Source organism: Kogia breviceps, chromosome 8 (genome assembly GCF_026419965.1).
Source record: "Kogia breviceps isolate mKogBre1 chromosome 8, mKogBre1 haplotype 1, whole genome shotgun sequence".
NCBI classification, from domain to species: domain Eukaryota; kingdom Metazoa; phylum Chordata; class Mammalia; order Artiodactyla; family Physeteridae; genus Kogia; species Kogia breviceps.
In genome coordinates, this window is record NC_081317.1 from 67,732,885 (window position 1) to 67,759,679 (window position 26,795).

The window sequence follows — 26,795 nt, forward strand, 5'->3', positions numbered from 1 at the left end:
TAAATTAGTCAAACGTTTTATTATAGAGTATGTATTTATATCAAAAGCACAAAACAGCTTTATTCTTAAAACCAGGAAGATTGTGATGTTACATACGTAGATTCAATAATTCCAGTCCATTTCTATGGGTACTAAGTGCCTTATCACCTCAGATTAGTTAAAACAAGGTGCAAATGAGGCCAAGATAACAGGTCTGATCACCATGTGGGTCCCTTGGCATTATCTGGCTTCTCAAATTGAGACGTGTAGTCCAAATCCCATTTAGTCACCTTCTAAATGTTTGCTACTAGTCTCAATGGGACTGAGCCAAAGACTACGTTGGTTTCAAATCAAAGCTCATGTTCCTATAAGTCAGAAGGTTAATCCTCAAATAATGACAGAATAATTAACATTGTCATCTCATTCCAAATAAAATGAATAATCAAATGTCCTGGCATATTTAAAGTGAGTTATATAGGAAGTAGTAAAGCTCAGAAGCATTCCATGGTAACTGAGCCAAAGAGAGGAATGACAAATGTAGTAAAAGCCATCATTACCAATAAGGATCACCAAATTCTTACAAATAAGTAGTTAGCTCCAAAAGATTTCTCTTGCCTTTTGAAAAAAGTCTTTGGGCCACATCAGAGTAAAACAATAACCACAATTTTAAAAATCAGATTATTTTTCCCTATTTGTTCTTACAGGCCATTAGTATTCTTTTAAAACTTGCTCCCTGAGAGATCCCAGACTATGTCAAATAAAGAAATTAAGAGTGAGATTGAAGTTCCTCTCAGTAAAAAAAAAAAAATCTGTATTAACTTTATCACTTTTTATATCACTATATAACCCTAATATTAAAATGTCAACGGGGTAAAATCAACTACTAAGGAATATAGTTCTGAGAATACTTAGGGGTAAATTTATTGTCTATATAAAACTTGATATTATAGTCAAGGATTTAACTGATGGTGCCGTAAAAACAAATGTAATATTATTTTAAGGGGAAAGATTTTGTTTTAATTTGTACCACCCCGCTTACTTAGTAAAGTAGATTATCAACTACTGATTTATTGCTTTTAATATGATGAAACACCAGATTTGACAGCTAAGTTAGCAATAGGATGCAAGTACATTTTTATCTTTAATCATTTTTGTAGAGTAGGACATGTACATATCCATATAAAAAGACTGTAGCAGATGCCTCCTAGAATCAACCAGTTCTTGTAAACATTGCATTTGTGCAGATTTTCATACTTTTGATTCCAAAATTAAGAACAATAAGATTAAAGGCAAATTTAGTAGCTAAAAAAACCAAAAAAAAGTCCAGTTTGACTTCTTGCAACATATGGTACCACTCCTCTCTTGAGAAAAAAAAAAACCTAGCAGCACATGAAAAAAATTTTACAAAACATTTCAGTACTCTTTGTTTTCCCTCCCATCAAAAACCGAACAAAAATAAAGTGCAGCACCCATAAAAGTGTCAAGAAAATAGCCAAGTTCTTCCTTTCTTGTAACAAAATAGCACTTGGCTTCAGCAGTCTTAACCAAATTATACAGTGTCCATCATTTTGGGTTCATCATCATCTTTATGTACCACTGAGTTTAAACTGCAGAGAGCTGTACTGATAGAATACTGAAGATAATCTGGATTCTGAAAAGAAAAAAGAATGAATGAATGATACTCAGTTTTATGCCAGTATATGCAGTTGCATATTCAGTTTTGCATTCTCTATTTCTCTGCAGTATAGTAGAACAGAAAAAAAGATGGGCTTTGAAGTCAGACTTGGGTTGAAACCCAAGAAGATAAAGAAAGAAAAAAATTAAATAGATTATTACCACTTAATCCAAAGAGATGTGATAAAGAGAAAATGATGTATGTGAAAAATAGAAATGTAATAAACACTACCTTTTTCCCTCTGTTTAACAAAACTGTATAATTTTAATTATTTAATCATATAAGACTATATCTTCCATAAGATTATGTGTACATAGCTATTGATAATTTAAAACATAAACATGGCTTTAAGCCAACAATGTATTATATGTATTATGAAGATTACTAATTATAACAGTAAATACTAAAATTACAAAAACACTTGAATAAGGAAAAAATATATTTACTAAGTAAATATAGCTATCTTCAGAGTCTATTTTGGTTTCTCAAAGGTTAAAACAAACCCAAGTGAGAAACTGTTAATCTTTTGAAAGGTACTTAGACTAGTATTTAAAAAGTTGAAAACAAAAGAACAGTTTAATTTAGGTTTTGTTTATTTTTTAAACAGAAGAACTCAAAAATATTCTAATTTGTTCATTTCTAAAACTAGGAACAGAAAACCTTATTCAATAAATGCAAAAATAAACCCATTATTATTAAGGCATCATGAATAGAGACATAAGCCCTTAAAACCTAGAACTTTAGGAAATTCTTCCCCAAGAATTCAGTTTTATCAGTTGTTCTGAATATCTGCTCGTACTTAAGAGTTCTATTTTGTACCACCTACTTTCATCTGTTTATTGTATTTAATAAACATCAATGAGGAAAATAGTCCACACAGGGCATAGATATCTTAAACCTGACCATACCAAAGGGAGGCAGGGTTTTCAAAAGGTCTCCTTAATAAAGTACAATACTTTGTGATTCTCTTTTTTTTTTTTTGCGGTACGCGGGCCTCTCACTGTTGTGGCCTCTCCCATTGCGGAGCACAGGCTCCGGACGCGCAGGCTCAGCAGCCATGGCTCAGGGGCCTCGCCACTCCGCAGCATGTGGGATCCTCCTGGACCGGGGCACGAACCCATGTCCCCTGCATCAGCAGGCAGACTCTCGACCACTGCGCCACCAGGGAAGCCCTACTTTGTGATTCTTTTATTGTAGAAGTCAAAAAGTAAGCCAGATGTTAGTTGGATTATTCTCAATCAGGTTTTTATGAAGGAAGTGGCACAAATAACTGACTGAGGTCTGGAACACTAAAATAACTTTGGACCTCAGTTCTAACCCTGCCTCTTCCACTTAGTATAATGCCATCCTCAAAGAGAAAATAATTCATCAAAATTTAACAGCATTAAAAGCTAGTATACAGGATAAGCTTAAGGTTAACTGTTACTTATTTCTCTGTCCAAGAGGCCTTGGTTTAGTTCTCTCAAAGCTAAGGATAATGGTATTTGGCTTATTTCACGAGACTGTTGTCAATTTAAAAAAAGATTAAAAGCTAAAGTGTTATCCAAATTTAAGTTTTATAAAAAATTATTAATAATCTTGTTACATTATCCCATTCTCCAAAGAAACAGAGTGCTAAGATCTTTTCTGACCATCCAGGCCCAATTCCAAAGGCCTTCAGAACAGAGCTTACAATTACTCTCTATTAAGACTAGGCTCCAGGTTTTCATGGAGAATTTTGAGTTTAGAACTGGCTAAAGAGATTCTCTAGAATTCATCTACCCACCTCCTTAAAAACTGAAGACATCATCATGAGGAGACTTAAAAAAACAAAAAGCAATCAATATACCTAACCTAATGTACACTTAAATTCCATGATTACCCTATATTCTCATCTAATAACATACTTAACACATGTCTTGTCCCGGAGACCAGTTCTTCCCAAAAGCACACAACTGAGTGTCTTGTCCTATTTCTAGCATATGATTCAACAATAGTCTATAATGTAGGTCAGTGGTCTCCAACCTTTTTGGCACCAGGGACCACTTTTGTGAAAGACAATTTTTCCACTGGCCTGGGGTGGGGTGGGGGGATGGTTCAGGTGGTAATACAAGCAACAGGGATCAGCAGATGAAGCTTTGCTTGCCCGCCGCTCACCTCCTGCTGTGTGGCCCGGTTCCTAACAGGGCTTGGACCGGTACCGGTCAATGGCCCGGGAGTTGAGCACCCCTGATGTAGGAGAATGAATGAGCAATGGAGTAGAACAGAAATCCACGATTAGCATATTAGCTCCATCACTCACTGTATTGACTTCAGGTAAATTACTTAACCTCCAGGAGCTTCAGTTTATTCATCCATAAAATGAATGAAAATGTGTCACAGGGTTTTTGAGAAGATTAAATGAGACACCATGTAAAAGTGTTTTGCAGGGTATAAACTGACGTAATAAAAATGGGATGTTATTGTTATGGTAAGCTCTTCTTCCAAATCTCCTCTCAGTTGACAACTTAGTCCCTCAGGTTGTCTCTCATCTTATCCTATCTATCATCTATCCTTCTCTCAAATAACAGTGCTTCTGTGGATCTAGCTGAAATCTTATCTTTTCCCTCTTACATTTAGAATTAACAACATCCTTCAAAAGTCTTTTTTCCTCTGCATTCGTTATGTAACACATTAGTTTTAGGAGGTTTATATGTTGAACTTACAGAGACTTAGTCATAAAATTCCTTTGGAAAGACTGCGTCCCTATGGGCTATTTCTCACAGAACTGAAAAGAAAATTATCATTTTATTTAAACAGCATTAAGCGGTAATATGTAGGACAAATTGAGAGGGAATATTTCTTACATGTCTAACTAAGTGTTAACATTACTAATTATTTAAAAATCGGACCTTAACTCTATCCTTGAAAATAATATTTTTGGCTGAGTTGAATATGATCAATTGCTTTCCTTAAATTGTCCCTTTGGCCTACAATACATATAACCAGAATAGTGAAATTATAGATACATATGGTCAAGATATTGGAAATCTCAATTTCTACCACTCTGAGATTTAAAAATAAATACAGGGCTCTCCTCACATTACCTGTTGAGTGAGACTTCCCTTTCACTGTGTAGGCAACAGGCTAAACTGGCTAAAGCTGTTCCTAAAATCTTAGGGCCTGAAAATGAGAAAATGAGAGATGACTGGTTCAATTTAAATGCTACTAGAACCAAAATGGGCAGTAACTTTTAATAACTTAAAATTGTAATCCTAAGTAGAATCAGGCAGACCAGTGGTCCAACTTCCTCTTTGACATAAATTCTTTCACACTAGTGACATGGTTTTATCTTATTCTAATAGAAGATTTCCAAGGGGCTCAAAGAGTTGGCCAATATTACCATAAAGAACAGCTTAGCATAAGTTACATTAATTTGTAGTAAAATGTTACATCTGGTAGGCAACACCAACATTCAAAAAGATAATACTACTAAACTCATGCAACAGATCACCTTGGTTGCTACTTGGACATATGCTTTGAAACTAATTCATCTCAATAAATTCTTAACAGTATAGTTCTACTTAGAATGAGATGTTCCTCAGGAGCCATCTTGAGTTTATGATTGAGAATAGGTAACACTTGCCCGTAAGAATGCTTAGGTGGTCCTCATCCCTTCTGTATTTAAAGGAGTGGAATTTGGTATCTCTCTAAATACCTAAGAGATGAACAAGATTTAATGCCAAAACATGGCATGAGATGAAACTCAAGAGTTATGTTTTTTGTGTGTGTGTGTGGTACGCGGGCCTCTCACTGTTGTGGCCTCTCCCATTGCGGAGCACAGGCTCCGGACACGCAGGCTCAGTGGCCATAGCTCACGGGCCCAGCCGCTCCGCGGCATGTGGGATCTTCCCAGACCGGGGCACGAACCCGTGTCCCCTGCATTGGCAGGCGGACTCTCAACCACTGCGCCACCAGGGAAGCCCAAGAGTTATCTTTTGAGGCAAAAATATTTAAAATGACCACACATATATAATGTATAAGAAGAAAAGTCCAAAAGAACAAAAATTATCTGAACTAATACATTTATAAAATAAATATTTACTTTTCCAACTTACCTGTGGTAAGGATTCTAATAAACCTATAGATCCAACACCAGAATGGGGAACATTATTCTGAACTGTTATAGGTTGGAAACTTGGTGATTGAGAATAAAGTCTTACTCTTGACTTGAAAGCTTCAAGTTCATTTTTGAATGCTTCAAAATAACCTTCTTCCTCTGCCTAGAAAACACAAAAAATAAAGACTGTTTTTCAAGACTTCCAGACCACACAGTAAACTCTAGCAAGCATATATTAGGCCTGAAGTGGAAGAAGTAAAGATGAGGTGAATAGTTTAAATGTAGAAACCACCAAGATCTCTGTCAGATTTCTGAAAACTGCCTGTTTTATACGGATATTAAAGATTGGTTTGTTCCATTTCCCTCTGCTTCAGCAAAATAAAACAAACTAATAAGAAACAACCCCTCTTTACACATACACACGAAAAAAATGAAAGAAGGTAGGCTTCCTCCGTATTTCTCTTGATTTATCTATATTCTTGACAGGATCCAAAATAGTCCTCATTTAACCTCTCACGTTCTCCTCTCCTCTTCCCACTGCCAAGCAACAGCCAAGGGATATTCTTTAAACCTTCGAATTCTCCACCAATTAATGAGGGAACACTATTACCTGTTACTAGTAATTCTCTGGCCCTAAAATCCCTATTTGTAAAAGCCATGAAAACCAATTAAACTCAACATTCAACTTCGTTATGAAAATACCTTAGTGTTTTAGTTAAGGAAGTACCTTCTTTTCAAGATATGGAAAGAAAAAAGTACAATGAGTTATATTGAGGGAAGGGAATTCTCTCCCAAGATGTATATAAGCAAAATTTTTGATGCAAAACATCCTTTTGGCAGTAGGCTCCAATTATAAACGTTTCCTTTGCAGATTAAAAAATGACACAGAGCACATCCTACACAATAGATCACAGAATTTAAGTTCAAGTGGTGGAAGAGATTTTGTCAAAGTCTCATTCCTGAATATCAATGGGCCCATTCGTCTGCAGTGCGATTTTTTTCTTTAATGTAGTTTACGTTGTGTAACTGGATTAAAACCTATGGATTAGTTACTAGCATCAATATCTATACAAATAATGCAGACAGTGTTCTGTGCTGCCATTCTATCTTTTTAAGAATTTAGGAATCATTTCCTTAATTATATTATAGCATTTCACTTTAGTCAATATATGGTACTCGTGTAGATACATGCAATGTTAGCCTTCATATCCAAAAGTAATCCTTCTGAAATGGTTATGTAGCAAACTGTTAAAGGAATCAAGTGACGCAACTGCTGACCTTACTTCATGCCTAAGGCCTAGGGATTTAGATCTAGAGAGACTTGATTGATTTTTGTTCTATTAAGCAACCTATGGGTCACTTGCTCAGTTTCTCTATGCTGATTTCCTCATTTGTAAAAAAGAAATAAAAATCCTTATAAAATGTTATGAGGATTTAATGAGTTTTAATCCATGTAAAGTGCCTAGAATAATACCTGGCACAAAGCAAGCACCTCATGAAAAGTTATTCCTTCATTAAAAAAAATTATTAAGAACACAATGTTAAGATCTAAGACTGCAGAGCTGTTCAGTTCGATTTTGTCAAAGTAAATTTCAAAGAATACATATAGTTTGATTATGTTCCTTTATCTTACTAAGCACTAGTTCAAACATATCCATCAATGTAAGATGAAAAAGAAAGTATGATTTTTTTTTAGTGCCTATGTGTCAAGTGAAAATTAAGAATAGTCATCAGAAGCCTAACTAAAATACCAACTCAATCGTTTATTCATTAAGGGCTTCCCTGGTGGTGTAGTGGTTAAGAATCTGCCAGCCAATGCAGGGGACACGGGTTCGAGCCCTGGTCTGGGAAGATCCCACATGCCGCGGAGCAACTAAGCCCAGGTGCCACAACTACTGAGCCTGCGCTCTAGAGCCCGCGAGCCACAACTACTGAGCCTGTGTGCTGCAACTACTGAAGCCTGTGCGCTGCAACTACTGAAGCCTGTGCACCTAGAGCCGTACTCTGCAACAATAGAAGCCACCACAATGAGAAGCCCGCACTCCACAATGAAGAGTAGCCCCCACTCACTGTGACTAGAGAAAGCCCACGCGCAGCGATGAAGACCAACACAGCCAAAAATAAATAAGTTTATTTTTTAAAAAAATTGTTTACTCATTAAAACTACTGTTTTGAGAAAATTTCCTATTTTAACAGTAGAAGTAGAAGGTAGGACTACTGCCACACTAATTTTTTTTATTTTAAAAATACAATGTTTTTCTCTATTTATAAAAGGAAATATGTTCACTGTAGTATATAAAAAAAGAAAATGGAAATCACTTATAATTCTACCACCCAAGTATAATCAAAATTAAACTTTTGGTATATTTCCTTCTAACTTCTAATTGTGTATGCTAAAATGTATCATATATGCAAAAAAGCATGTAAAATATTTTTGTACAATTTATTGGGCAAAAATCCCACTATGTACCCACAAAAATTAGAAAAAAGATCATTACTAGTATCTTAGACATGAGTTTCAAACAGCATTCCATCTCTCTCTGAAGTTACCATTATTATAACTTGTCCTAATCACTCCTTTGCCTCTTGTTTTACTGCTTAAAATTTATGTATCCGTCAACAATATATTTAGTTCTAAATATATATATATATATATATATATATATTTAGTTCTGCTTGTTTTTGAACTTTAAAAAATATGTAAAATTTTAAAAATGATACCAGATATATCATTCTGAGACTTGGTTTTTTTTTTGCTTTCTTGTCTTTTTATCCATGCCAATGCTGATTAGTATATTACCAAATGAATATACCACAATTTATTCATTCTACTGTTAAAAGACATTTGGGTTGTTCCCAGACTTTTTGCTATTATGAACAATTCTATTAAGCACATACATGAGTGTCTCCAGGGCAGCAGTTCTCAAACTTTATAGTCGCAGGACTCCCTCATACTCTTGAAAATTACTGAGGAACCTAAAGAGTTCCTGTTTATGTGGGCTATATCTATCAATACTTATGTGTTAGAAATTAAAACTGAGGAATTAAATAAACATTAACTGAAATATAATAACAAACTCATTACATGTTAACATTTATAACATATATTTTTTTAAACTATATTTCCAAAACAAACAATTTAGTGAGAAGTCTGGCTTAACAGAAGATAGCTGTATTCACACATCTGCTTCTGTATCAATCTATGCTGTACACTGATGAGAAAATGAGAGTGAAAATGGCAAATAACATCTTCGTATTATTATGAAAATAGTTTTGACTCAGGACTAATGGAAAGGGTCTTGAAAACCCACAAGTGTCCCTGGACCACATGTTGAGACGTTTTTCTCTAGGGTATATACCTAGGAGAATTTCTGGCTGTAAGCACTTGTCTTGTTCAGCTTTACAAGGAAATTTTCCAAAGTGGTTATACCAATTTATACTCCTACAGTCAGTGCATGTGAATTCTTATTGCTCTACTTGTACAACTTTTAAATTATAGTAATAATTTAAATTAGTAAATTTACTGAGTGTGAAATGTTAATCTTTCTAGACATACCTATTTTTCTTTAATATAGCTGACATCATCCTGTATATATAAACATGTATCACTTCTTTTGACTTTATAGCAAAGCATTTTCTCAGATTAAAATTTTTTCATAAATATAATTTTGATGGCTGCATAATATTCTGTGTACTACAGGGTTTTTTTTTTTAACCATTCCTCTAATTTTCCTGAATACATACATTCCTGTGAATGGCTCTCAATTTCACATACATGCTGTATAGTAGATCTTCTTATATAGCTCCTTTAAATCTATATTAGCATGAAAACAGCAATATAATTTTTCTTTTCCTTATAAAATCTACAGAATTTAGCCTGTGGCATCCTGGTTGGATGGCTTCCATTGATGTGTATGGACAAAAGAGGTCTCAGCTAAAATCTAACCTTCCCATTTAACAATACCAAATAGCTACTTACTTTGGCTTTCTGGAAAAATAAGCGAAAACATCCTCTTGGATCCACATTACAGTTTTTGGCCATTTCCATAATAAACTGCATTACAACTGCTTGATGTGCTATTTGTTCCATCAGAGCCCCCTTCTGAAAGTAACAGATTAAAATTATAAGAAATATATTTAATATTGTGATTACTATTTGGATTTTTAAAATATGATTTTTAAATAGGTTAAAAAGAAAAAGGTTTATAGTATCAATACATGGGAACAAGAGAGGTGAGGGGGCAGGGAGGCAGGGAAGCACAATGGAAACCAGTTTCCCTGTGCTAACTGAAATAACTAAAAAAAATTCCAACATTAAGCTCAAGTAGATGTGAAAACAAAACAAAACAAAATTATAATTTCATTTAATGACCTTCCTACTTTCATTTAAAGTAACGGAAAAAAACAAAACAAAAAAGTAAATCAGAATTCCACTAAGGTTCCCAGAAATTCAAGTTTCACATGATACCTGTTCAGCTTCTAGATGAAAACACCATAAAATAAGATATTTAGCAGTTTCTTCACATACAAGGTATGGATGGTCAGACAAAAATCTCTGACTATCATCCCATCGACTTAACATACCTGTAAAAAAAAAGAATTAAACCATGAATGTCAAATACTTTCCTCTTGTAAGCAAAGAAATGGTATTTTAAAATGATTCTCTTTAAAGACAACTCACATTACCATAGCAGTATGTTATGGTAAAAGAGCAAATGAAGAGCTATAATAAAGCAATACCCAGCATATTGGAAATAGCTTTCAAAATTCATAGTAAACTTTATTTCAAATAATGTCAGGCTAAAGTAGGGTGATTGGTTTAAAGCCGTAAGTTGTACATCTGGGGAATGCCCGAAGTCCCAGGCAAACAGAGACTGCTGGTCATTCTAGGCTAAAGTAAGTACAGATAATTTCAGGAGATTCAATATTATTTATTCAGAGAATACAGATTTTTCTGTTAGAATGATGCATAAGAAAGCAAAACCTCAAGAAACGACACTGAGCAAACAAAGACTTAATAAAAGATTCAGAAAAACTACATTTCTTCTAATTTATTAAAATATGTCTAAGATAATATGGTAAAATGTCAACAGCATAGAAAACCAATCCAGTAAGTGTTATAATAGTAAATATACTTTAACCATTTTAGTCATGTTAACCATTTAGTCATGATGACTGTTTATACATAGAAAACAAAATCTTTTTAAAATTAGTTAAGCATATTTGAAAATAGCTGCCATTTTGCTTCAACATACCAAACCAGTCCAAATACTACTAAAGGTGTACTGTCATCTTTACCCAAATTAGTTACGAAATTTGGTCAAAAAGTTGATACCACCCAAGTAATTAACAGAACCAGCAAAGTGTTGAGCTTTATTTAGACTCATCCAACCAAGAAAGTCATTGAGTCATCATGGAAATTTTATAAGGCTATCTCAATAGTCTGGCAATAAATCTTTCCTCTAGACACAAAATGAACTTCTGAAGTTCCACATCAGAACACAAGTAAAAACAAAACTGAGGACAAATGTCTTACTGAGAAATACACAGCAACACATGGAAATTAATTAAAAATAATGATTTTTTTCCTCATTTAAAAAATTGGAAAAAAACATCTTAGCATTTTCTCATGAAGAGTTTTACAAGCTTTATAGAGTTATTTCCCCAACACTTTGGATACAGTGACATGGTCATTTTAAATTCTGAGAAACAATGATTATTTAAGTTACTTTAAACTACTTTTCAAATTATATAAAGAATCTAATTAATAATTTCTGTGGGTCAGATCTAAAGAAAGCATAATTCTATTTCTTATACCTGAAGCCATAATATAAATCCTATAAAGCAATTTTGCCTTAGCTTTGTTACACTTCTGAAGAGGGAATATTTTCAACTCTATCAACCATTCAGAGAGATCACTGCTTCTCCGTTTACTTCTCCATGGGCAGCACTGTGACTTACTCAGGCACCAAATTCCTATCCGTTCTGGTTTCTTTTCCAGGAAAGATAATATACGAACGGGTTAGTGACACTTGTAGGGGCCATGAAGAAGGGTGTCACTAAACGTTAAATGTTTTAAACTATCTACTTAATAACTGAGACAAAATTAACACTTGAGGATGACCATAGCTTTTCTTTACCTGAAAAATAATTGTCAATACTTGATTTCAAAAATGCATACTAAATTATTATGAAATTGAGAAGTTACATTACAGGTAGTCCATTAAGACCTCTGTGGGAAAAGTGTGGAATTTTATGAACAAAATATATCAAGAGAATCAATGGCTTAGTGGAACAGAACATACCTGAAAGTACACATATTACTTTGGAATTTATAAAGAAACTTAAAGTTAAATGAAGAGTAACACAATCTAGCATGATGACTCTAGGACTAAACTGCCTAGGTTCAAGTATTGGCCTTACCACAGCTTGGGCAAGTTCTATTATACCTCTGTGCCTACATTTCCCCACGTGTAAAAGAGGGCTAAAAATAGCATCTAACTCATAGGATTTTTGTGAGGACTAAAGGAGTTAATACATATAAAGCACTTAAAACAGTACCTGACAGAAAGTAAACACCTGATAAATACTAGGTATTATTAACACAATATGAACAATTCATTCATTCATTCATCCATCAAATATTAAGCTAATCTTTTGGTTAAGGATAATCTAGTCATTTAAACTAGCCAACCAACTTCTCTGAATGCTTGAAAAACCTTACTTTGACAAATTAAAATGTTTTAATTATGTATCTTCACCCATATTTTTTTTTCTGGTGAACGTCTAAATCCCAATCCACCCTTTAGCTCTCAATATTCCAAATGATTCCTAAAATGGTCCCCAAATACACATCATAATTTATTTCCCTTTCTTTTTTGCATTATACTGATAGAATGATAGAGTTCAATCCTTTGAATTATACTAAGTATTTTAATTTCTCAATGTACCAAGAACCTCCCAACTAGGTTGTGAATTCCTTAATGAATGATATATGACCTATTTTCAATATATCCTGAGCTCCAGATCTCCTGTATTCCCAATCACCTACCACCAGACAGCTATTTCTACCTACATGCCTGCACATAAACTCATCTTATTTGAAACTGAACCCATTCTTCTCTCCCTGCCCATCTACATTGCTTCCTAGGTCCATGTCACCCAATCAGGCATTTCAGAGATTCTTCTGACATTTCCATTCCTCCCACATCAAGCTTATCACTAAGTCCTGTGGTTATGCTACTGCAATCTGTTAATATGCTGAATCACATTAATGAGTCTTCTAATGTTAAGCCATCCTTGAATTCTTAGGATAAACCCTTTAAAAATATTTCTTTTTCAGATTACAAAAATAAAGTATATTCATTGTGAAGAATTTGAAAAATCCAGAAAATAAAAACCACCTGCAATGCTTACAAGAGAGAATGAATGTTAACATTCTGATGTATTTCCCTCTGGCTTATTTTTTAATGATTTTTAGAGAAAGAAAATTAGAATCATACCATACATATTAATTTCCTACTCATTTCACTTCACACATTTTGTTCTAAGAGTACTTTTATTAAATGTTTTTCAAAAATAGGATACTGATGTGTTTTTGAAAAGCAATATATGTGATTACATCAAAGAGATTGAATATCCACCTATAGCACAACTGATTCTAACATAGTATCTATGTAAGTATTTACAGCTTTTAACAAAATCTCCAGTGGCAACATCCCACACAGATTCAAAAAAATGCTGAACCACAGCTAACTTTGGTTGGAAGTGAAAAGATGATGTGCCATGAAAAACTGTGTTAGGGCTTCCCTGCTGGCGCAGTGGTTGCGAGTCCGCCTGCTGATGCAGGGGACACGGATTCGTGCCCTGGTCCAGGAAGATCCCACATGCCGTGAAGCGGCTGGGCCTGTGAGCCATGGCCGCTGAGCCTGCGCGTCCGGAGCCTGTGCTCCGCAACGGGAGAGGCCACACAGTAAGAGGCCCGCGTACCACAAAACAAACAAACAAACAAAAAAAACTGTGTTAGATCATCAAAAATCAGCTCTGATCATCATAAAAACAGTAATGTCAAAGATGCATATGACTTTGAAGAAAACTGTTCTGTGAAGTTTAAAAGAAAACAGACTCTATTTCTAAATTGGTATTTTATATTTATAAAACATGAATTAACTAAATTAATAAGTAAACATAAATATGGGGGAAAAATAATCAATACTTCACAGTATTCCATTACATGGTTGTACCATTAATCATTAGATGGTAAATTCCATCTAATTACAAGGGGTAATAAAAGCAATATAAGAAAGACAGTCAGGGCTCCCCTGGTGGCACAGTGGTTCAGAGTCTGCCTGCTGATGCAGGGGACACAGGTTCGTGCCCCGGTCCGGGAAGATCCCACATGCCGCGGAATGGCTAGGCCCGTGAGCCACGGCCGCTGAGCCTGCGTGGCCTGTGCCTGTGCTCCGCAATGGGAGAGGCCACAACAGTGAGAGGCCCGTGTACCGCAAAAAAAAAAAAAGACGGACAGTCAAAAAATACCAAAAAATACCCTAAGGGAAAGTTAGGAGGAAGTCTGAAGAATATACATACGCATGAGAACACAAAGAAGTACAGTGTCAAGCCTTTGCAGCCCTTCACAACCTCCCATGTTCTAGGCCCATGTCTTCTAAGAGTCTGGAATGCAAACCAAGTTTGGAAAGCCTCCAGCTAGAAGCTCTAATCACAGCTGCTATTCCAAATGTGTTTACTTCAAGGGATTATATCAATGTAGTCATTATTCTGACAAATGCCTTTTTTTCCTTTATTACAACAAGCACACAACTACAGAAACATTTGCTTCCACCCAGGTGGGACAATATTAAACTTACACTGTCTTGCCTCAGGTCTCTCTGTCAACTCTGTGCCATAATTTAGTCTCCAGAGACTTTGACTATCTCATCATCCCACATGACTGCAAACCGGTCTACTGCACTCTGATGGAACTTGGTGAGCAAGATGGAGCAGGTATCCCATTTGTCTCGGTACGATACAAACAAACAGGCCAGAAAGTGGGAAATAAAAACACAGGAAAATTTTGGGAGCCTGCTACCTTAGTAACATTTCTGAGGATCCAATGGGCTGCGGCAAGTAGGATATCTTGCCCAAAGTGAAAAGTCAAGTGTATTTCCAGTAAGAAACAGGCACAATGTGAATCTGGGAATGGCTATCAGGTCTGGTTGGCTTTGAAGACAGTAAGGCTCTGGTTAGTATTACAGGATGAGACATGGAAGCCCACTCATGCAATGGCAAAACAACTGTTTATTAGTCACATATTTCCTCAGCCATCTGATTGTTTGTACAATATTTTATAAACTAAGGAGTCATGGTGGTAGATTTGAGATTATGCAGAGATTCAACAGCATGGGATCTCTTCATCAAGGGTGTTCCAGGTTAGCCACTGAATACCTAATTTACCAGTAGCAGAAACCAGTGCTGAAACCTCAATACTGGAGAGGCCAGCCAACCATCAAGCTGGAAGGACCAGTCAACCATCAAGTAATAGGTTGATAATCTTGGTCCCGTTTCATTTTGGAGGGACCAGTGGTTCCTCACATGAACAAGACCATTTGAGATCTGGTATCGCCCTCCCTCTTTGCCATGCTTCTACCAGTAATGCATCTGTGGTCTTACTAAATGAGATGTTCCCCATACCACATTATTTCTTGACCCCAAAACTCAATTTACAGCAAAAGAAATGAAGACAACAGGCTCATGAAATTCACTGGTCTTATGAACATTACTACACAGAAGCAGTAGGTTTTATAGAATAGTGAAATGTTTTATTGAAGACCCACATAATTATAGTGCCAGGTGGGTTACTACACCTAGTGAGGTAGGGATATTTTCCCAAATAAAATTCCTTCTGACCACAGCACTCAGTTTATAGCAAAAGTGAGGGAACTATTTTACATGCACTAGGTTGCCCATGGCTCCAAAGCAACTAGCCTACAGAATGCTAGCTGTGTGAAAGCACCTTGAGGGATGCTATTCTACCAGATGCACCATGCTCTGAAAGAGTAATCAGTACATGGTACTCCTTTTCCTATAGAACACACCTGGGAAGTAAGGACTGTAGGTGGGAGCTGCAACTCACATTATCACAACTAAGCTTCATTTACAAAATTTTTGCTTTTTATTCTTATAATTCAGGGCTCCGCTTATTTAAAGATTTTAATATCTACCCAAGGGATGACTGTATATCCATTTTTTCTATTATAAATAATACTGGAATGATAATATTTGCAAAGATAAACTTCGCTTACTTCTTCAGACACTATTCTTGAATTAAACAGAATACATAACTTATTTCACTTGTTAAAAATAAAAAGTATGAGGGCTTCCCTGGTGGCGCAGTGGTTAAGAATCTGCCTGCCAATGCAGGGGACACAGGTCAAGCCCTAGTCCGGGAAGATCCCACATGCTATGGAGCAACTAAGCCTGTGCGCCACAACTACTGAGCCTGTGCTCTAGAGCCTGCGAGCCACAACTACTGGAGACTGTGCGCCTAGACCCCGTGCTCCTCAACAAGAGAAGCCACTGCAGTGAGAAGCCCGTGCACCACAACGAAGAGTAGCCCCCACTCGCCACAACTAGAGAAAGCCCACACGCAGCAACGAAGACCCAACATAGCCAAAAATAAATAAATTTATTTTAAAATTAAAAGTATGAGAAAAATTAATAAATTTTATGAATAAACTTTATGAAATAATTCTATGAATAAACTGCAATAAAAGGAAAAAAATCCAAAGTAGTATCTGTTGTACTGACATAAGGATGAATGAAATTCTAAATACTTTGGGAGAGAAACACAAATAGGAAAAAGGTCTCAAAATGTCATTTAAAAAGCTTAGTAACATACTCCAAATAAAAACTATGTTTACCAAATTGACACATATATACTTCCCAGTAGCATTTTCAACAGTATTGTCACTGCTTATAATTCTTAGAACATAGCATACTGTTTCCCGACTCTGCCTTTGGACATGCTGTTGCCTTGCCTCCCTTATCTACATGGAGAACTCTTAGATGTTCCTTATAATCTAACTCAGATGTTATCTCCTCTGGGAAGCCTTCACTTAAATCAACTCCCATCCCACTGCTTTTCCCCAACAGAGAAAACTATTTTTCAGTTCTTTGTATATGTATTTCTATTACTTATTATTTATTATAAATTATATTCTATTACTTATTATTTATATGAATAACAGTTGAAGGATCTGCATAAATTGTATAGCATCATATCCAAAACCTGAAAAAAATGAACGCTAATCTTACAACCATAAAATAATCAGATACAATGGAAGCAAAAGATGAAAAAAGACAAAAGCAAAGACTAGTGGGGAAATGAAGAGTCTAGGTAGTAAAAAAGACCATGTTTTAGAGGGTAGGATTGTATAATAATAGACTGAATTTTGCTTCTCTTCACAATTCAGTTTACTCTGTCACTCTATGTTTTTACGACCAAAAAAAAGTCTAAAACAAGAGCTATACAACTGTACCAGAAGTAGCTATGCAACTGGAGTTTGTCACTTGTCTTCTTTTTGGTCCCCATTTTATAAATCCACCTTTTGTACACATATTTATGATACCAAACATTACAGAAGAAGGAAACTCAAGTAGTAGACTTACCAAAATGTCTGATTTTCTGCTCATGTTTCTGCATAAATGATTCTGATTTATCTTCATCTTCTGTTTCTTTTCTTTTATCTTGATTAATAAAACTCTAAGAAAAAATTTTGAAGTTAAAATCAGATTTTATATTCTAATTGGATTTTCTTTCTCACTTACTGAATGCCTAGCAATCCTTCTTATAGACACTATAAAAAGGTGATGTAGTAAACTCATATCATTAAATTCATCTGTAAAACTCTATTAAAAATTAAAATTTTCTTGTAATGAAGTTTCATTAGTCTTATTTAAAGTGATATATAGCTTCAGCATAGCACAGGGAGTTCACCTCTGTACTTAGTGACCACCTAGAGGGGTGGGATAGGGAGGGTGGGAGGGAGGGTGACAAAAGAGGGAAGAGTTATGGGAACATATGTATATGTATAACTGATTCACTTTGTTGTAAAGGAGAAACTAACCCACTATTGTAAAACAGTTATACTCAAATAAAGATGTTAAAAAAAAAAAAAAAAAAAAAAAAAAAAAAAAAATAAAGTGATATATATGTAAAAAATTATACAATTATTTTAGAAATCAACAGAGAAAAACAAATGAATTAACCTTTCTGTAAAACTGAATTTCCCTATCAAAGGCAGGTATAGAAAGATCCTTTACATGCATAATTTATGTTTTGCATTATTCATTTCCATTAAATAATTGCAACTCTACTGTAATCTTTGGAGTTCTTGCTGGAAACAAACTCAGAAATTCAAAGCATATAGAGTATATTTACAACAAAATTTTTGATAAGACATAAACCTAAAACAGACCTTTGCTGTAAATTTTTCTTAGGAGAGTCTAAACAGTTTGATTCTGAAATCAAGTACAAATTTCTATTAAGGAAGTGCTTCATTTCAGTTAAATAAGTCATAAAACAGATGAAGATGAAGATTTTATCTGGCCAGAAAAACTGGCAGAACAATTTCTCAGAACATTATGTGATCACGTTTAAACCTTGAGATCATCACTGCCAAAAATGAAAATTGAAAACTAGCTCTCTGCCAGTTTACAATCAGGAAACACACAAGTTTATAAATTTCAAAATAAAAGCATTTTTTTCCTTTATATATTCTCCATCTAGACCAGCACTGTCCAATAGAAATATAATCCAAGCCACAAATGTAATTTAAAGTTTCTTATCAGCCACATTAAAAAGCAAAAGAAACAGATAAAATTAATAACACGTCTATTTAACCCAACATATCCAACATATTATCATTTCAACATGTAAGCAACACAAAAAAATTATTAATGGAATATTTTACTTTTTTTGGTATTAAGCCATCTGAATCTGGCGGGTATTTTACACTTACAGCACATCTCAATTCGGACTAGCCACATTTCAAGTGCTCAATAGCACATGTGGCTAGTGGCTATCAAGTAGGACAGCGCAGACCTAGACCAGTCCTCTCAAGTCTCAAGCTCCCAGACAAAATCAATGTACGATTTTGAGCAAATGACTGGAACATAAAGATAGTCCTAATTAATTTGTGGTATAAATATACACTATGTGAGAATCCAACTTTAAAAAAAAAGCAATTAAAAGAAGAGACAAAAATATTTTCTTTGTGACCACTGTGTTAACAGAAGAGACATTAACTTTATAAACAAAGAAACATTGTTTTGACAATTCCCTCTGGAATAAAAAAATTATTTTAAATAGTTTTGGGGTATAAATGCAAACCAGAAATAAAGTAATACTTAAGATGACACATCCCTTAGAACAATATATACAGAGATAGCGAATCATTCAGTTAAAGAATTATTCTGTTGAGGGAAAAGAAAAATATATAAATATAAATTAGTACAATCACAGAAAAAGTCTAGAAAGATATGACATTGTTATTCTATTTTACGGGTTTATGTTTTTGTTTTTTACAAGAAGCATGTTGTATTCTTACAATTTATTTCCATTGAAGAAAGAAGTACTGATAGGGCTAGTGGTACTAGACATTTACCTGTGTGTATTACTTATTGCTGTAGCAGGATTAGAGCTAGTCCAGGGGAAGGAAATTAAAGGTGCTTGGGGGGGGAGTGTTGAGAGTGGATGCCAGAGCAGAAACAAGTAGTGTTACACACTACGTCTAGAGAATAATGATGGTTAAAGATAAACTGAATGCGGACTTCAACAAGAATGAGCAGTCCATACCTGAGTCTTGAGAGTTAAGTTTAGTACAAATAGAAAGAGTACTACTTTAGACATTAGGTGAAAATGACTTTATTTTATTGCCCACTTCTTTTTCAGATACAAAAGTCAAAGAATAAGGCCTGGGCTTTCCTGGTGGCGCAGTGGTTGAGAGTCCGCCTGCCAATGCAGGGGACAAGAGTTCGTGCCCTGGTCTGGGAAGATCCCACATGCCGCAGAGCGGCTGGGCCCATGAGCCATGGCCACTGAGCCTGCGTGTCCGGAGCCTGTGCTCCGCAATGGGAGAGGCCACAACGGTGACAGGCCCGCGTACCGCAAAAAAAAAAAAAAAAAAAAGAATAAGGTCTATGTGTGTAATCCAGTGAGAAACAGAAGACTGCTCTTAATAAACTACTAACTTGGCATAAGTATTTTACTACTCCTTTCAGCAATAATGCTTATAACACTAAGACCAGATTACTATCTGAGGTTTACTAAATACATACTGGTAAATAACAGTGAGAGACTTTGTTTTATTTGATAAAACCAGGACCTATTCATTAGTGTTACAAAATTGAAAGCAAGCTGATAAGCATAGCAACATCAGAAAGCACTGGTAACATCTGAGCTTTACCACATACCAGGCCCCATGCTATCTCCTTTTAAGATGTTACCTTATTTAGTTTTCATACCCACTCTTTATAGTTGATGAAACTGAGCCTTAGAGAAGTGACTTGCCCAAGGTCACAAAGCCAGCCTGTGACAAAGTTGAGATTTGAGGCAGTCTGACTCCAGAACCCATGCTTATATTCAGTGTGCTATGCTATAGCCATATAACTGGATTAAGGACTACCCACATTAGACACTACTGGGGATAACACATTTCTGTAACAATCACTTTCCTAAATTGTCAACATTGAATACTGTTTACAGGATTCTGTTGCTTTGTTAACAGATATGCACAACTGGTTTGTAAAAACACTTCAGTCTTTCCTTCTTTCATTATGGTCCAATAAAAGAGAGTACCTTATTAAAAACATCCTTGCTAATGGCATCCATGTTCCACAGACACATTCTCTCTCTTTGTACTAGAGCCTCTTCTTTCTGCCGCCATTCTTCTTCCCGTTGCCTCAGTTCTGATACTGCTGTTTGTGCTTTGGCATGTTCCTGATCCAAGGACTCAGAGTTATGCAGTGCTAAGCTACCAAGTTTCTGCTGAGCTTCAGCGAGATTCCATTTGCACGCCACAGAGCTCTTCACAAACTCTTTCTGCTTTTGGCAAGCCATTTCAATTCCATGGCTATACATCTGGATTAAAAAACAAAACAGTATTTTTAAGAAATGAAGAAGGCAACAAAACAGATATGTTTATGTAGCACAGTTCAAATTACTATCAGTCAAGGATTTCTGTACAATGTTTTTCATACATAGGTATCCAGCCTTCTGTGTTTGCAGTTAAGAGTTTTATATTATAGACCTTGTTTCATCAACTAGACTCTAAGCTTCATTGTTAATTTGTGCCTCTCCCCTGACAACTAACAGCAACAAAAAGCCTGGCAACTAGCACAGTGTCCTGCATACAGCGGGGCCTCAACAAACATTTGATTTATAGTCTTCATAATCCTGAAACAGAATAATGAGAGCAAAAGCTTAAATCTAGTTCATCATCTTATCACTCAACATGCTGAAAAGCAGACCTTTATAGAGTTTTGCTTTGCAAGTTCTTCACTCAAAGAACCTTTTATTTAGAAGTAATCACTTCTTGGTTTCTATTTTCTTTCTGTGTTATCCCAATCCTTGGTAATCTGAGTTGTTATTATTGGAAATTTCTATTTAAAACTGACTACATCAGATGGATAACCTTTAACTTAATCCTAATCAAAACAGAGAAAGTTGTTTAAGAAAAAAAGTCACTAGTCCACCCTGGTGACTTTTTTTTTAATATCTTTACTGGAGTATAATTGCTTTACAATGGTGTGTTAGGTTCTGCTTTATAACAAAGTGAATCAGTTATACATATACATATGTTCCCATATCTCTTCCCTCTTGCGTCTCCATCACTCCCACCCTCCCTATCTCACCCCTCTAGGTGGTCACAAAGCACTGAGCTGATCTCCCTGTGTTATGCAGCTGCTTCCCACTAGCTATCTATTTTATGTTTGGTAGTGTATATTTGTCCATGCCACTCTCTCATTTTGTTCCAGCTTACCCTTCCCCCTCCCCACATCCTCAAGTCCATTCTCTAGTACGTCTGCATCTTTATTCCCATCTTGCCCCTCGGTTCTTCATGACCATTTTTCTTTTTTTTTAGATTCCATATGTATGTGTTAGCATGAGGTATTTGTTTTTCTCTTTCTGACTTACTTCACTCTGTATGACAGACTCTAGGTCCATCCACCTCACTACAAATAACTCAGTTTCGTTTCTTTTTATGGCTGAGTAATATTCCATTGTATATATGTGCCACATCTTCTTTATCCATTCATCTGCTGATGGACACTTAGGTTGCTTCCATGTCCTGGCTACTGTAAATAGAGCTGCAATGAACATTTTGGTACATGACTCTTTTTGAATTATGGTTTTCTCAGGGTATATACCCAGTAGTGGGATTGCTGGGTCATATGATAGTTCTAGTTTTTTAAGGAACCTCCATACTGTTCTCCATAGTGGCTGTATCAATGTACATTCCCACCAACAGTGCAAGAGGGTTCCCTTTTCTCCACACCCTCTCCAGCTTTTACTGTTTGTAGATTTTTTGATGATGGCCATTCTAACCAGTGTGAGAGGGTATCTCATTATAGTTTTGATTTGCAGTTCTCTAATGATTAATGATGTTGAGTATTCTTTCATGTGTTTGTTGGCAATCTGTATATCTTCTTTGGAGAAATGTCTATTTAGGTCTTCTGCCCATTTTTGGATTGGGTTGTTTGTTTTTTGATATTGAGCTGCATGAGCGGCTTGTAAATTTTGCAGATTAATCCTTTGTCAGTTGCTTCATTTGCAAATATTTTCTCCCATTCTGAGGGTTGTCTTTTCGTCTTGTTTATGGTTTCCTTTGCTGTGCAAAAGCTTCTAAGTTCCATTAGGTGGTGACTCTGTTCTACTAAAAAGCAATAGTAATTAGTTTTTTGGGTTTTTTTTTTTTTGCAGTACACGGACCTCTCACCGTTGTGGCCTCTCCCGTTGCAGAGCACAGGCTCCGGACGCACAGGCTCAGCGGCCATGGTTCACGGGCCTAACCGCTCTGCGGCATGTGGGATCTTCCTAGACTGGGGCACGAACCCGTGTCCCTTGCATCGGCAGGCGGACTCTCAACCACTGCGCCACAAGGGAAGCCTCAGTAATTAGTTTTAACATTTATTTAAAAATTTTTTTAAATAAACTTATTTTATTTATTTATCTTTGGCTGCATTGAGTCTTCGTTGCTGCGCGCAGGCTATCTCTAGTTGCGGCAAGCGGGGGCTACTCTTCATTGCGGTGCACAGGCTTCTCATCGAGGTGGCTTCTCTTATTGCAGAGCACAGGCTCTTGGCACACAGGCTTCAGTAGTTGTGGCACACGGGCTTAGTTGCTCCGTGGCATGTGGGATCTTCCTGGACCAGGGATCGAACCTGTGTCCCCTGCACTGGCAGGTGGATTCTTAACCACTGTGCCACCAGGGAAGCCCACTTTTAACATTTATTGAATCACCACGTGTAAAGCATCGTGATGGATGTTTAATTTCTTATATTCCTCAGTTCTATCAAACAAAAGCTAAAGGCACATTCTTTATGATTTCTTAGCCAAAATGTAGATCAATTTCAAACTAGGTATTCAGAGTAATTTTACTCCAATCTATTCCCTTATCTGCATCACTATTCGAGCCCTTGTAATTTCACACTTTAATTATATAAATACAGCCTTTCTCATTTCAAGCCATTCCCATTCTCTACTCTTCTAGACTTGGAGTGATTTCTCCAAGAAACAAATATGATAATTTTACTCATTCTTAGAGTCTTGGGATAAAGCATAAATTCTGTGGCACGGCATGGTCCCTCATGATATCTCACTTCCTATTATCTCTCTAGACTCAGTCCTAGTCACTCTTCTACTTGTTTGCTTATTCTTTACATCCCCTTCCCACCCCCCCCCACCCCATTCAATGTGGCAACTCCCCCATCCCTAAACCTCCTATCTCCATCCCAGATTCCAGCATCATGTCCCTTCCCTCTTACCCTGTCCCTCTCCACCCAAGTTATGCATATTTCTACAGTGGTGTTTTCACACAATACTGTGCTTATCTGTTTAACTATCAGCTTCTTGAGCAGCTAGAATGCAATAAATCTTAGATGAATAAACGACTCAACTTCTTGGAACAGACTAGTCATGGTAAGGAATTCTAAGGCAAGTAGCATGCAAGGCTCCTTTTTTAGCTAAGTCTTCAGGCAAACTTAGATTTCTATTGGAGGGAATGTGGACACTTGCTATTCAGATATTTTACTTGTTTAGCAGGTTTGGAGCCCAGATACCACTTGGTCCTAACCAACCAAGTAAGGTATTTATTTTTACTTTTTGCTACCTTAGAATAGGGTTAAGAATAACTGCAGACTAGCTATGCTTAAGAAGGGACGAGGAAGAGGAGAGAAATGAAGCTATAAAATTTATTTTGTAAGAAAAGACAAAGAAATACTAAGAAAGGTAAGGACAAATGGAAATATCTTGCATTGTCAAATTATGTGGGAGCAAATTCTCAAATCACCTCTCAAATCAAACATAGAAATCTTATTTCTAAATTCTAAAAATGATTTATGTTTATATTCTTCTGCACAGACTACACAGACTATGTTTGGGCATTTGAGTAAACTATCCAACATGTATTGAGATGATTGATTATATTTTAATAAACAAAGATTTGAAAAAGGAACTGTTAGCATTAAGGTCTACTAATGTAACTTTACATAAAAAAAATTCCCTAACAGGATCTCTAAGTTCCAAACTGCATTTAATTGGATCTCAGAACTATACATCACATACGACATTAATATAGCTAGGTTCCCTATATTTGGTAAAATTACACCAAGGCTGTTTTTATAAAGATTATAAAATGCTTATAAACTGAATTAAATATTTTATTCTTTCCAAATATTCCAAAAGCAAAATTTAAGTTCTAAAACTTAAATCCAGCAAGACAAGTAAGTAGGTTTGTTATAAACATATGAACTAACTTAGGATTAGAAATCATTTTGCAAATCTTAGTGTCATTCCAAGTTAGTTTCAGCCAAATAAAATTTTACATTACATCACAGGATGGGCAGTACAATAGGTGGGAAAAAACACTGTATTAGGTGTCAGAAGTGGATTCTAGTTTTAATTCTGCCACTGCCTAGCTACATGGCCTCAGGGAAATCACTTTTAATGTAGGATTTAAGCCTAATCATTTCTAAAATTCCTTTCAGCTAAATAAGCATATAAATTAGTATACAGCTATTTTAAAAAATCAGTTTCTCTTAAGTTACTCTTTAGATCCAACCACAATACAGTGAAATTCTTGAGACCTTTCTATCCTCTCTATACTCCTTCAAAACTGACAATGGCAGCTGCTGTTCATTCTTTTTCTATCTCTGTAACACATTCATTATGTGCTTATATGACACATTTTGTATATAAAGATGACACCAGTGATCCATAATTAGTGGGTGACTACCAACCTATCAACTCTCATTCTGTCCTCCTAAAAAAATGTCTTGTACTTTCCCAGTAACTGGCTGGCCGAAGTACAGTCTGTGGTTATGAAACAGCATTTTTCTCTGTGCAGCCAACCAACCCTGTGAGCTGGGCATAGGATCGATGACCCTACACTTATTGGCAAACAATTTAAATCACTCATTTTCATTAAGAGCTAGCAAGATGAGTCTAGAGAAAAACTGTTTTAATTCAGTTAAGCCCTGGGGGACCCCATTTTGCAAGAAGCCTAGAAGGCAAATACCTATAATTCATTTCATTGAACATATTAGTGTTTAGTCTGTGATCCTGAAATATACTGCGAAAACACTCAGGTTAGGAGAAAAGCCGGGACAAAGTGATATGAGTACCTAAGCACTCCCTAATATAGGACTAAGAAAATCCTAAGTGGCAGTATATCACATTTGGATAAGTTTCAGAGGAAAGAACGCTGGGCTGAAAACCACAAGTAGCGGCAGGAATCTGAGGAAGAAGTCTGAAGGAAAAGGCAAACGTGTGCCTATATATTTTTACTGAAAAGTGGTGTGAAGCAAAACTAAAATCAGAAACGTAAGGGGAAAATGGTCACGCGAATGGGCGAGATTTACGCCAGCATCAACAGCAAGGTTTACAGAATTTGCTCAGATGTTAAAAGTCAGTGAAATAAACTGGATCTGAAATCTTTATGTCAGGAGCTCAGTGCATTACTGAAATACAACCATTCACTGTTCCCATCAACTGTGCACAAATATTAGTTCCTTCAAAAGAAAGTGCTCGGATAACAGCAGGCACAAGAGGACAAAGGGTCAATGTTATAGAGTGAGCTGTCCCAAATCTGGGTACCGTCAGAAGCGGGATGGAGGGGAGAAACTTCTTCCAAGGGTGAGGAATTAGCCAAGGTGAAAAGGTGTGCGTGGAGGTGAAGGTTGGGGCTATATGGCCAACCCCTCTTCGAAGACCTCAGTAGATGCTACAAAGTGATAGGATGGCTTCAGGCTCCCGACGCCCGAGGTTGGGGGTTGGGGGGCGGGGGTCGGGGGCGGGGGAAGGGAGAGATGGAGGCTCAGAACAGGGCACAGAAGAGGGTCGCAGAGGCAGAGGGCTCTGGGGGCCTGGTGACGGCTCCTCCCCATGCCCCCGCAGAACACGGGCCCCTTCTCACCTGGGTGCCGCCTCCCGGCAGCTGCGGGTAGCGAGGAGAACCAGGGGACACGTCCAAGTCACTCTCTTCCTCAGCCGCACCTTCTGCCCGAGGGAGGCTCCAAGGTCCTGGCGGCGGCCACGGCTGCTCCATGTCCGGCTCCCCCCGGCCCTACAATCCCCACTGACAACAGACTTCGCGTGAGCAGAACCTACTGCGCGGAGCCAGCCGCCCCAGCCGGCTGGGGCCGTTACCCAGAATCCCTCTGCCGGCCGCGACGCCGACGCACGCCCGGCGCCAGCCTGTGCCGCGCAACCGACAGACGGCGGAAAAAGACGTACTCCACTTGGAACGTCACTTCCGGATTGGAAGGCGTGACCGTGGGAGGTGC

General features: G+C 36.7%; 1 protein-coding gene across 1 annotated transcript; it reads right to left on the bottom strand.

Moving 5' to 3' along the window:
• Window positions 1-26,747, bottom strand: CDC37L1 (cell division cycle 37 like 1, HSP90 cochaperone). Its single transcript, XM_059071912.2, has 7 exons — window positions 26,426-26,747; window positions 20,590-20,871; window positions 17,400-17,493; window positions 10,201-10,316; window positions 9,712-9,834; window positions 5,731-5,895; window positions 1-1,630 (listed from the first exon to the last, which is right to left on the bottom strand). The coding sequence occupies exons 1-7, from the start codon at window positions 26,555-26,557 to the stop codon at window positions 1,529-1,531; spliced, it is 1,014 nt and encodes a 337-aa protein (XP_058927895.1). The 5' UTR covers window positions 26,558-26,747; the 3' UTR covers window positions 1-1,528.
• Window positions 26,748-26,795: the final 48 nt, after the last annotated feature.

Coding starts and splice junctions, on each gene's coding strand:
- CDC37L1 (XM_059071912.2), bottom strand. CDS start 26,557: ATGGAGCAGCCGTGGCCGCCGCCAGGACCTTGGAGCCTCCCTCGGGCA. Junction 17,494..20,589: donor GCAAGGATGTTTTTAATAAG/GTACTCTCTTTT, acceptor ATTTTTTCTTAG/AGTTTTATTAATCAAGATAA. Junction 1,631..5,730: donor TATTAGAATCCTTACCACAG/GTAAGTTGGAAA, acceptor TTTTCTTTTCAG/AATCCAGATTATCTTCAGTA.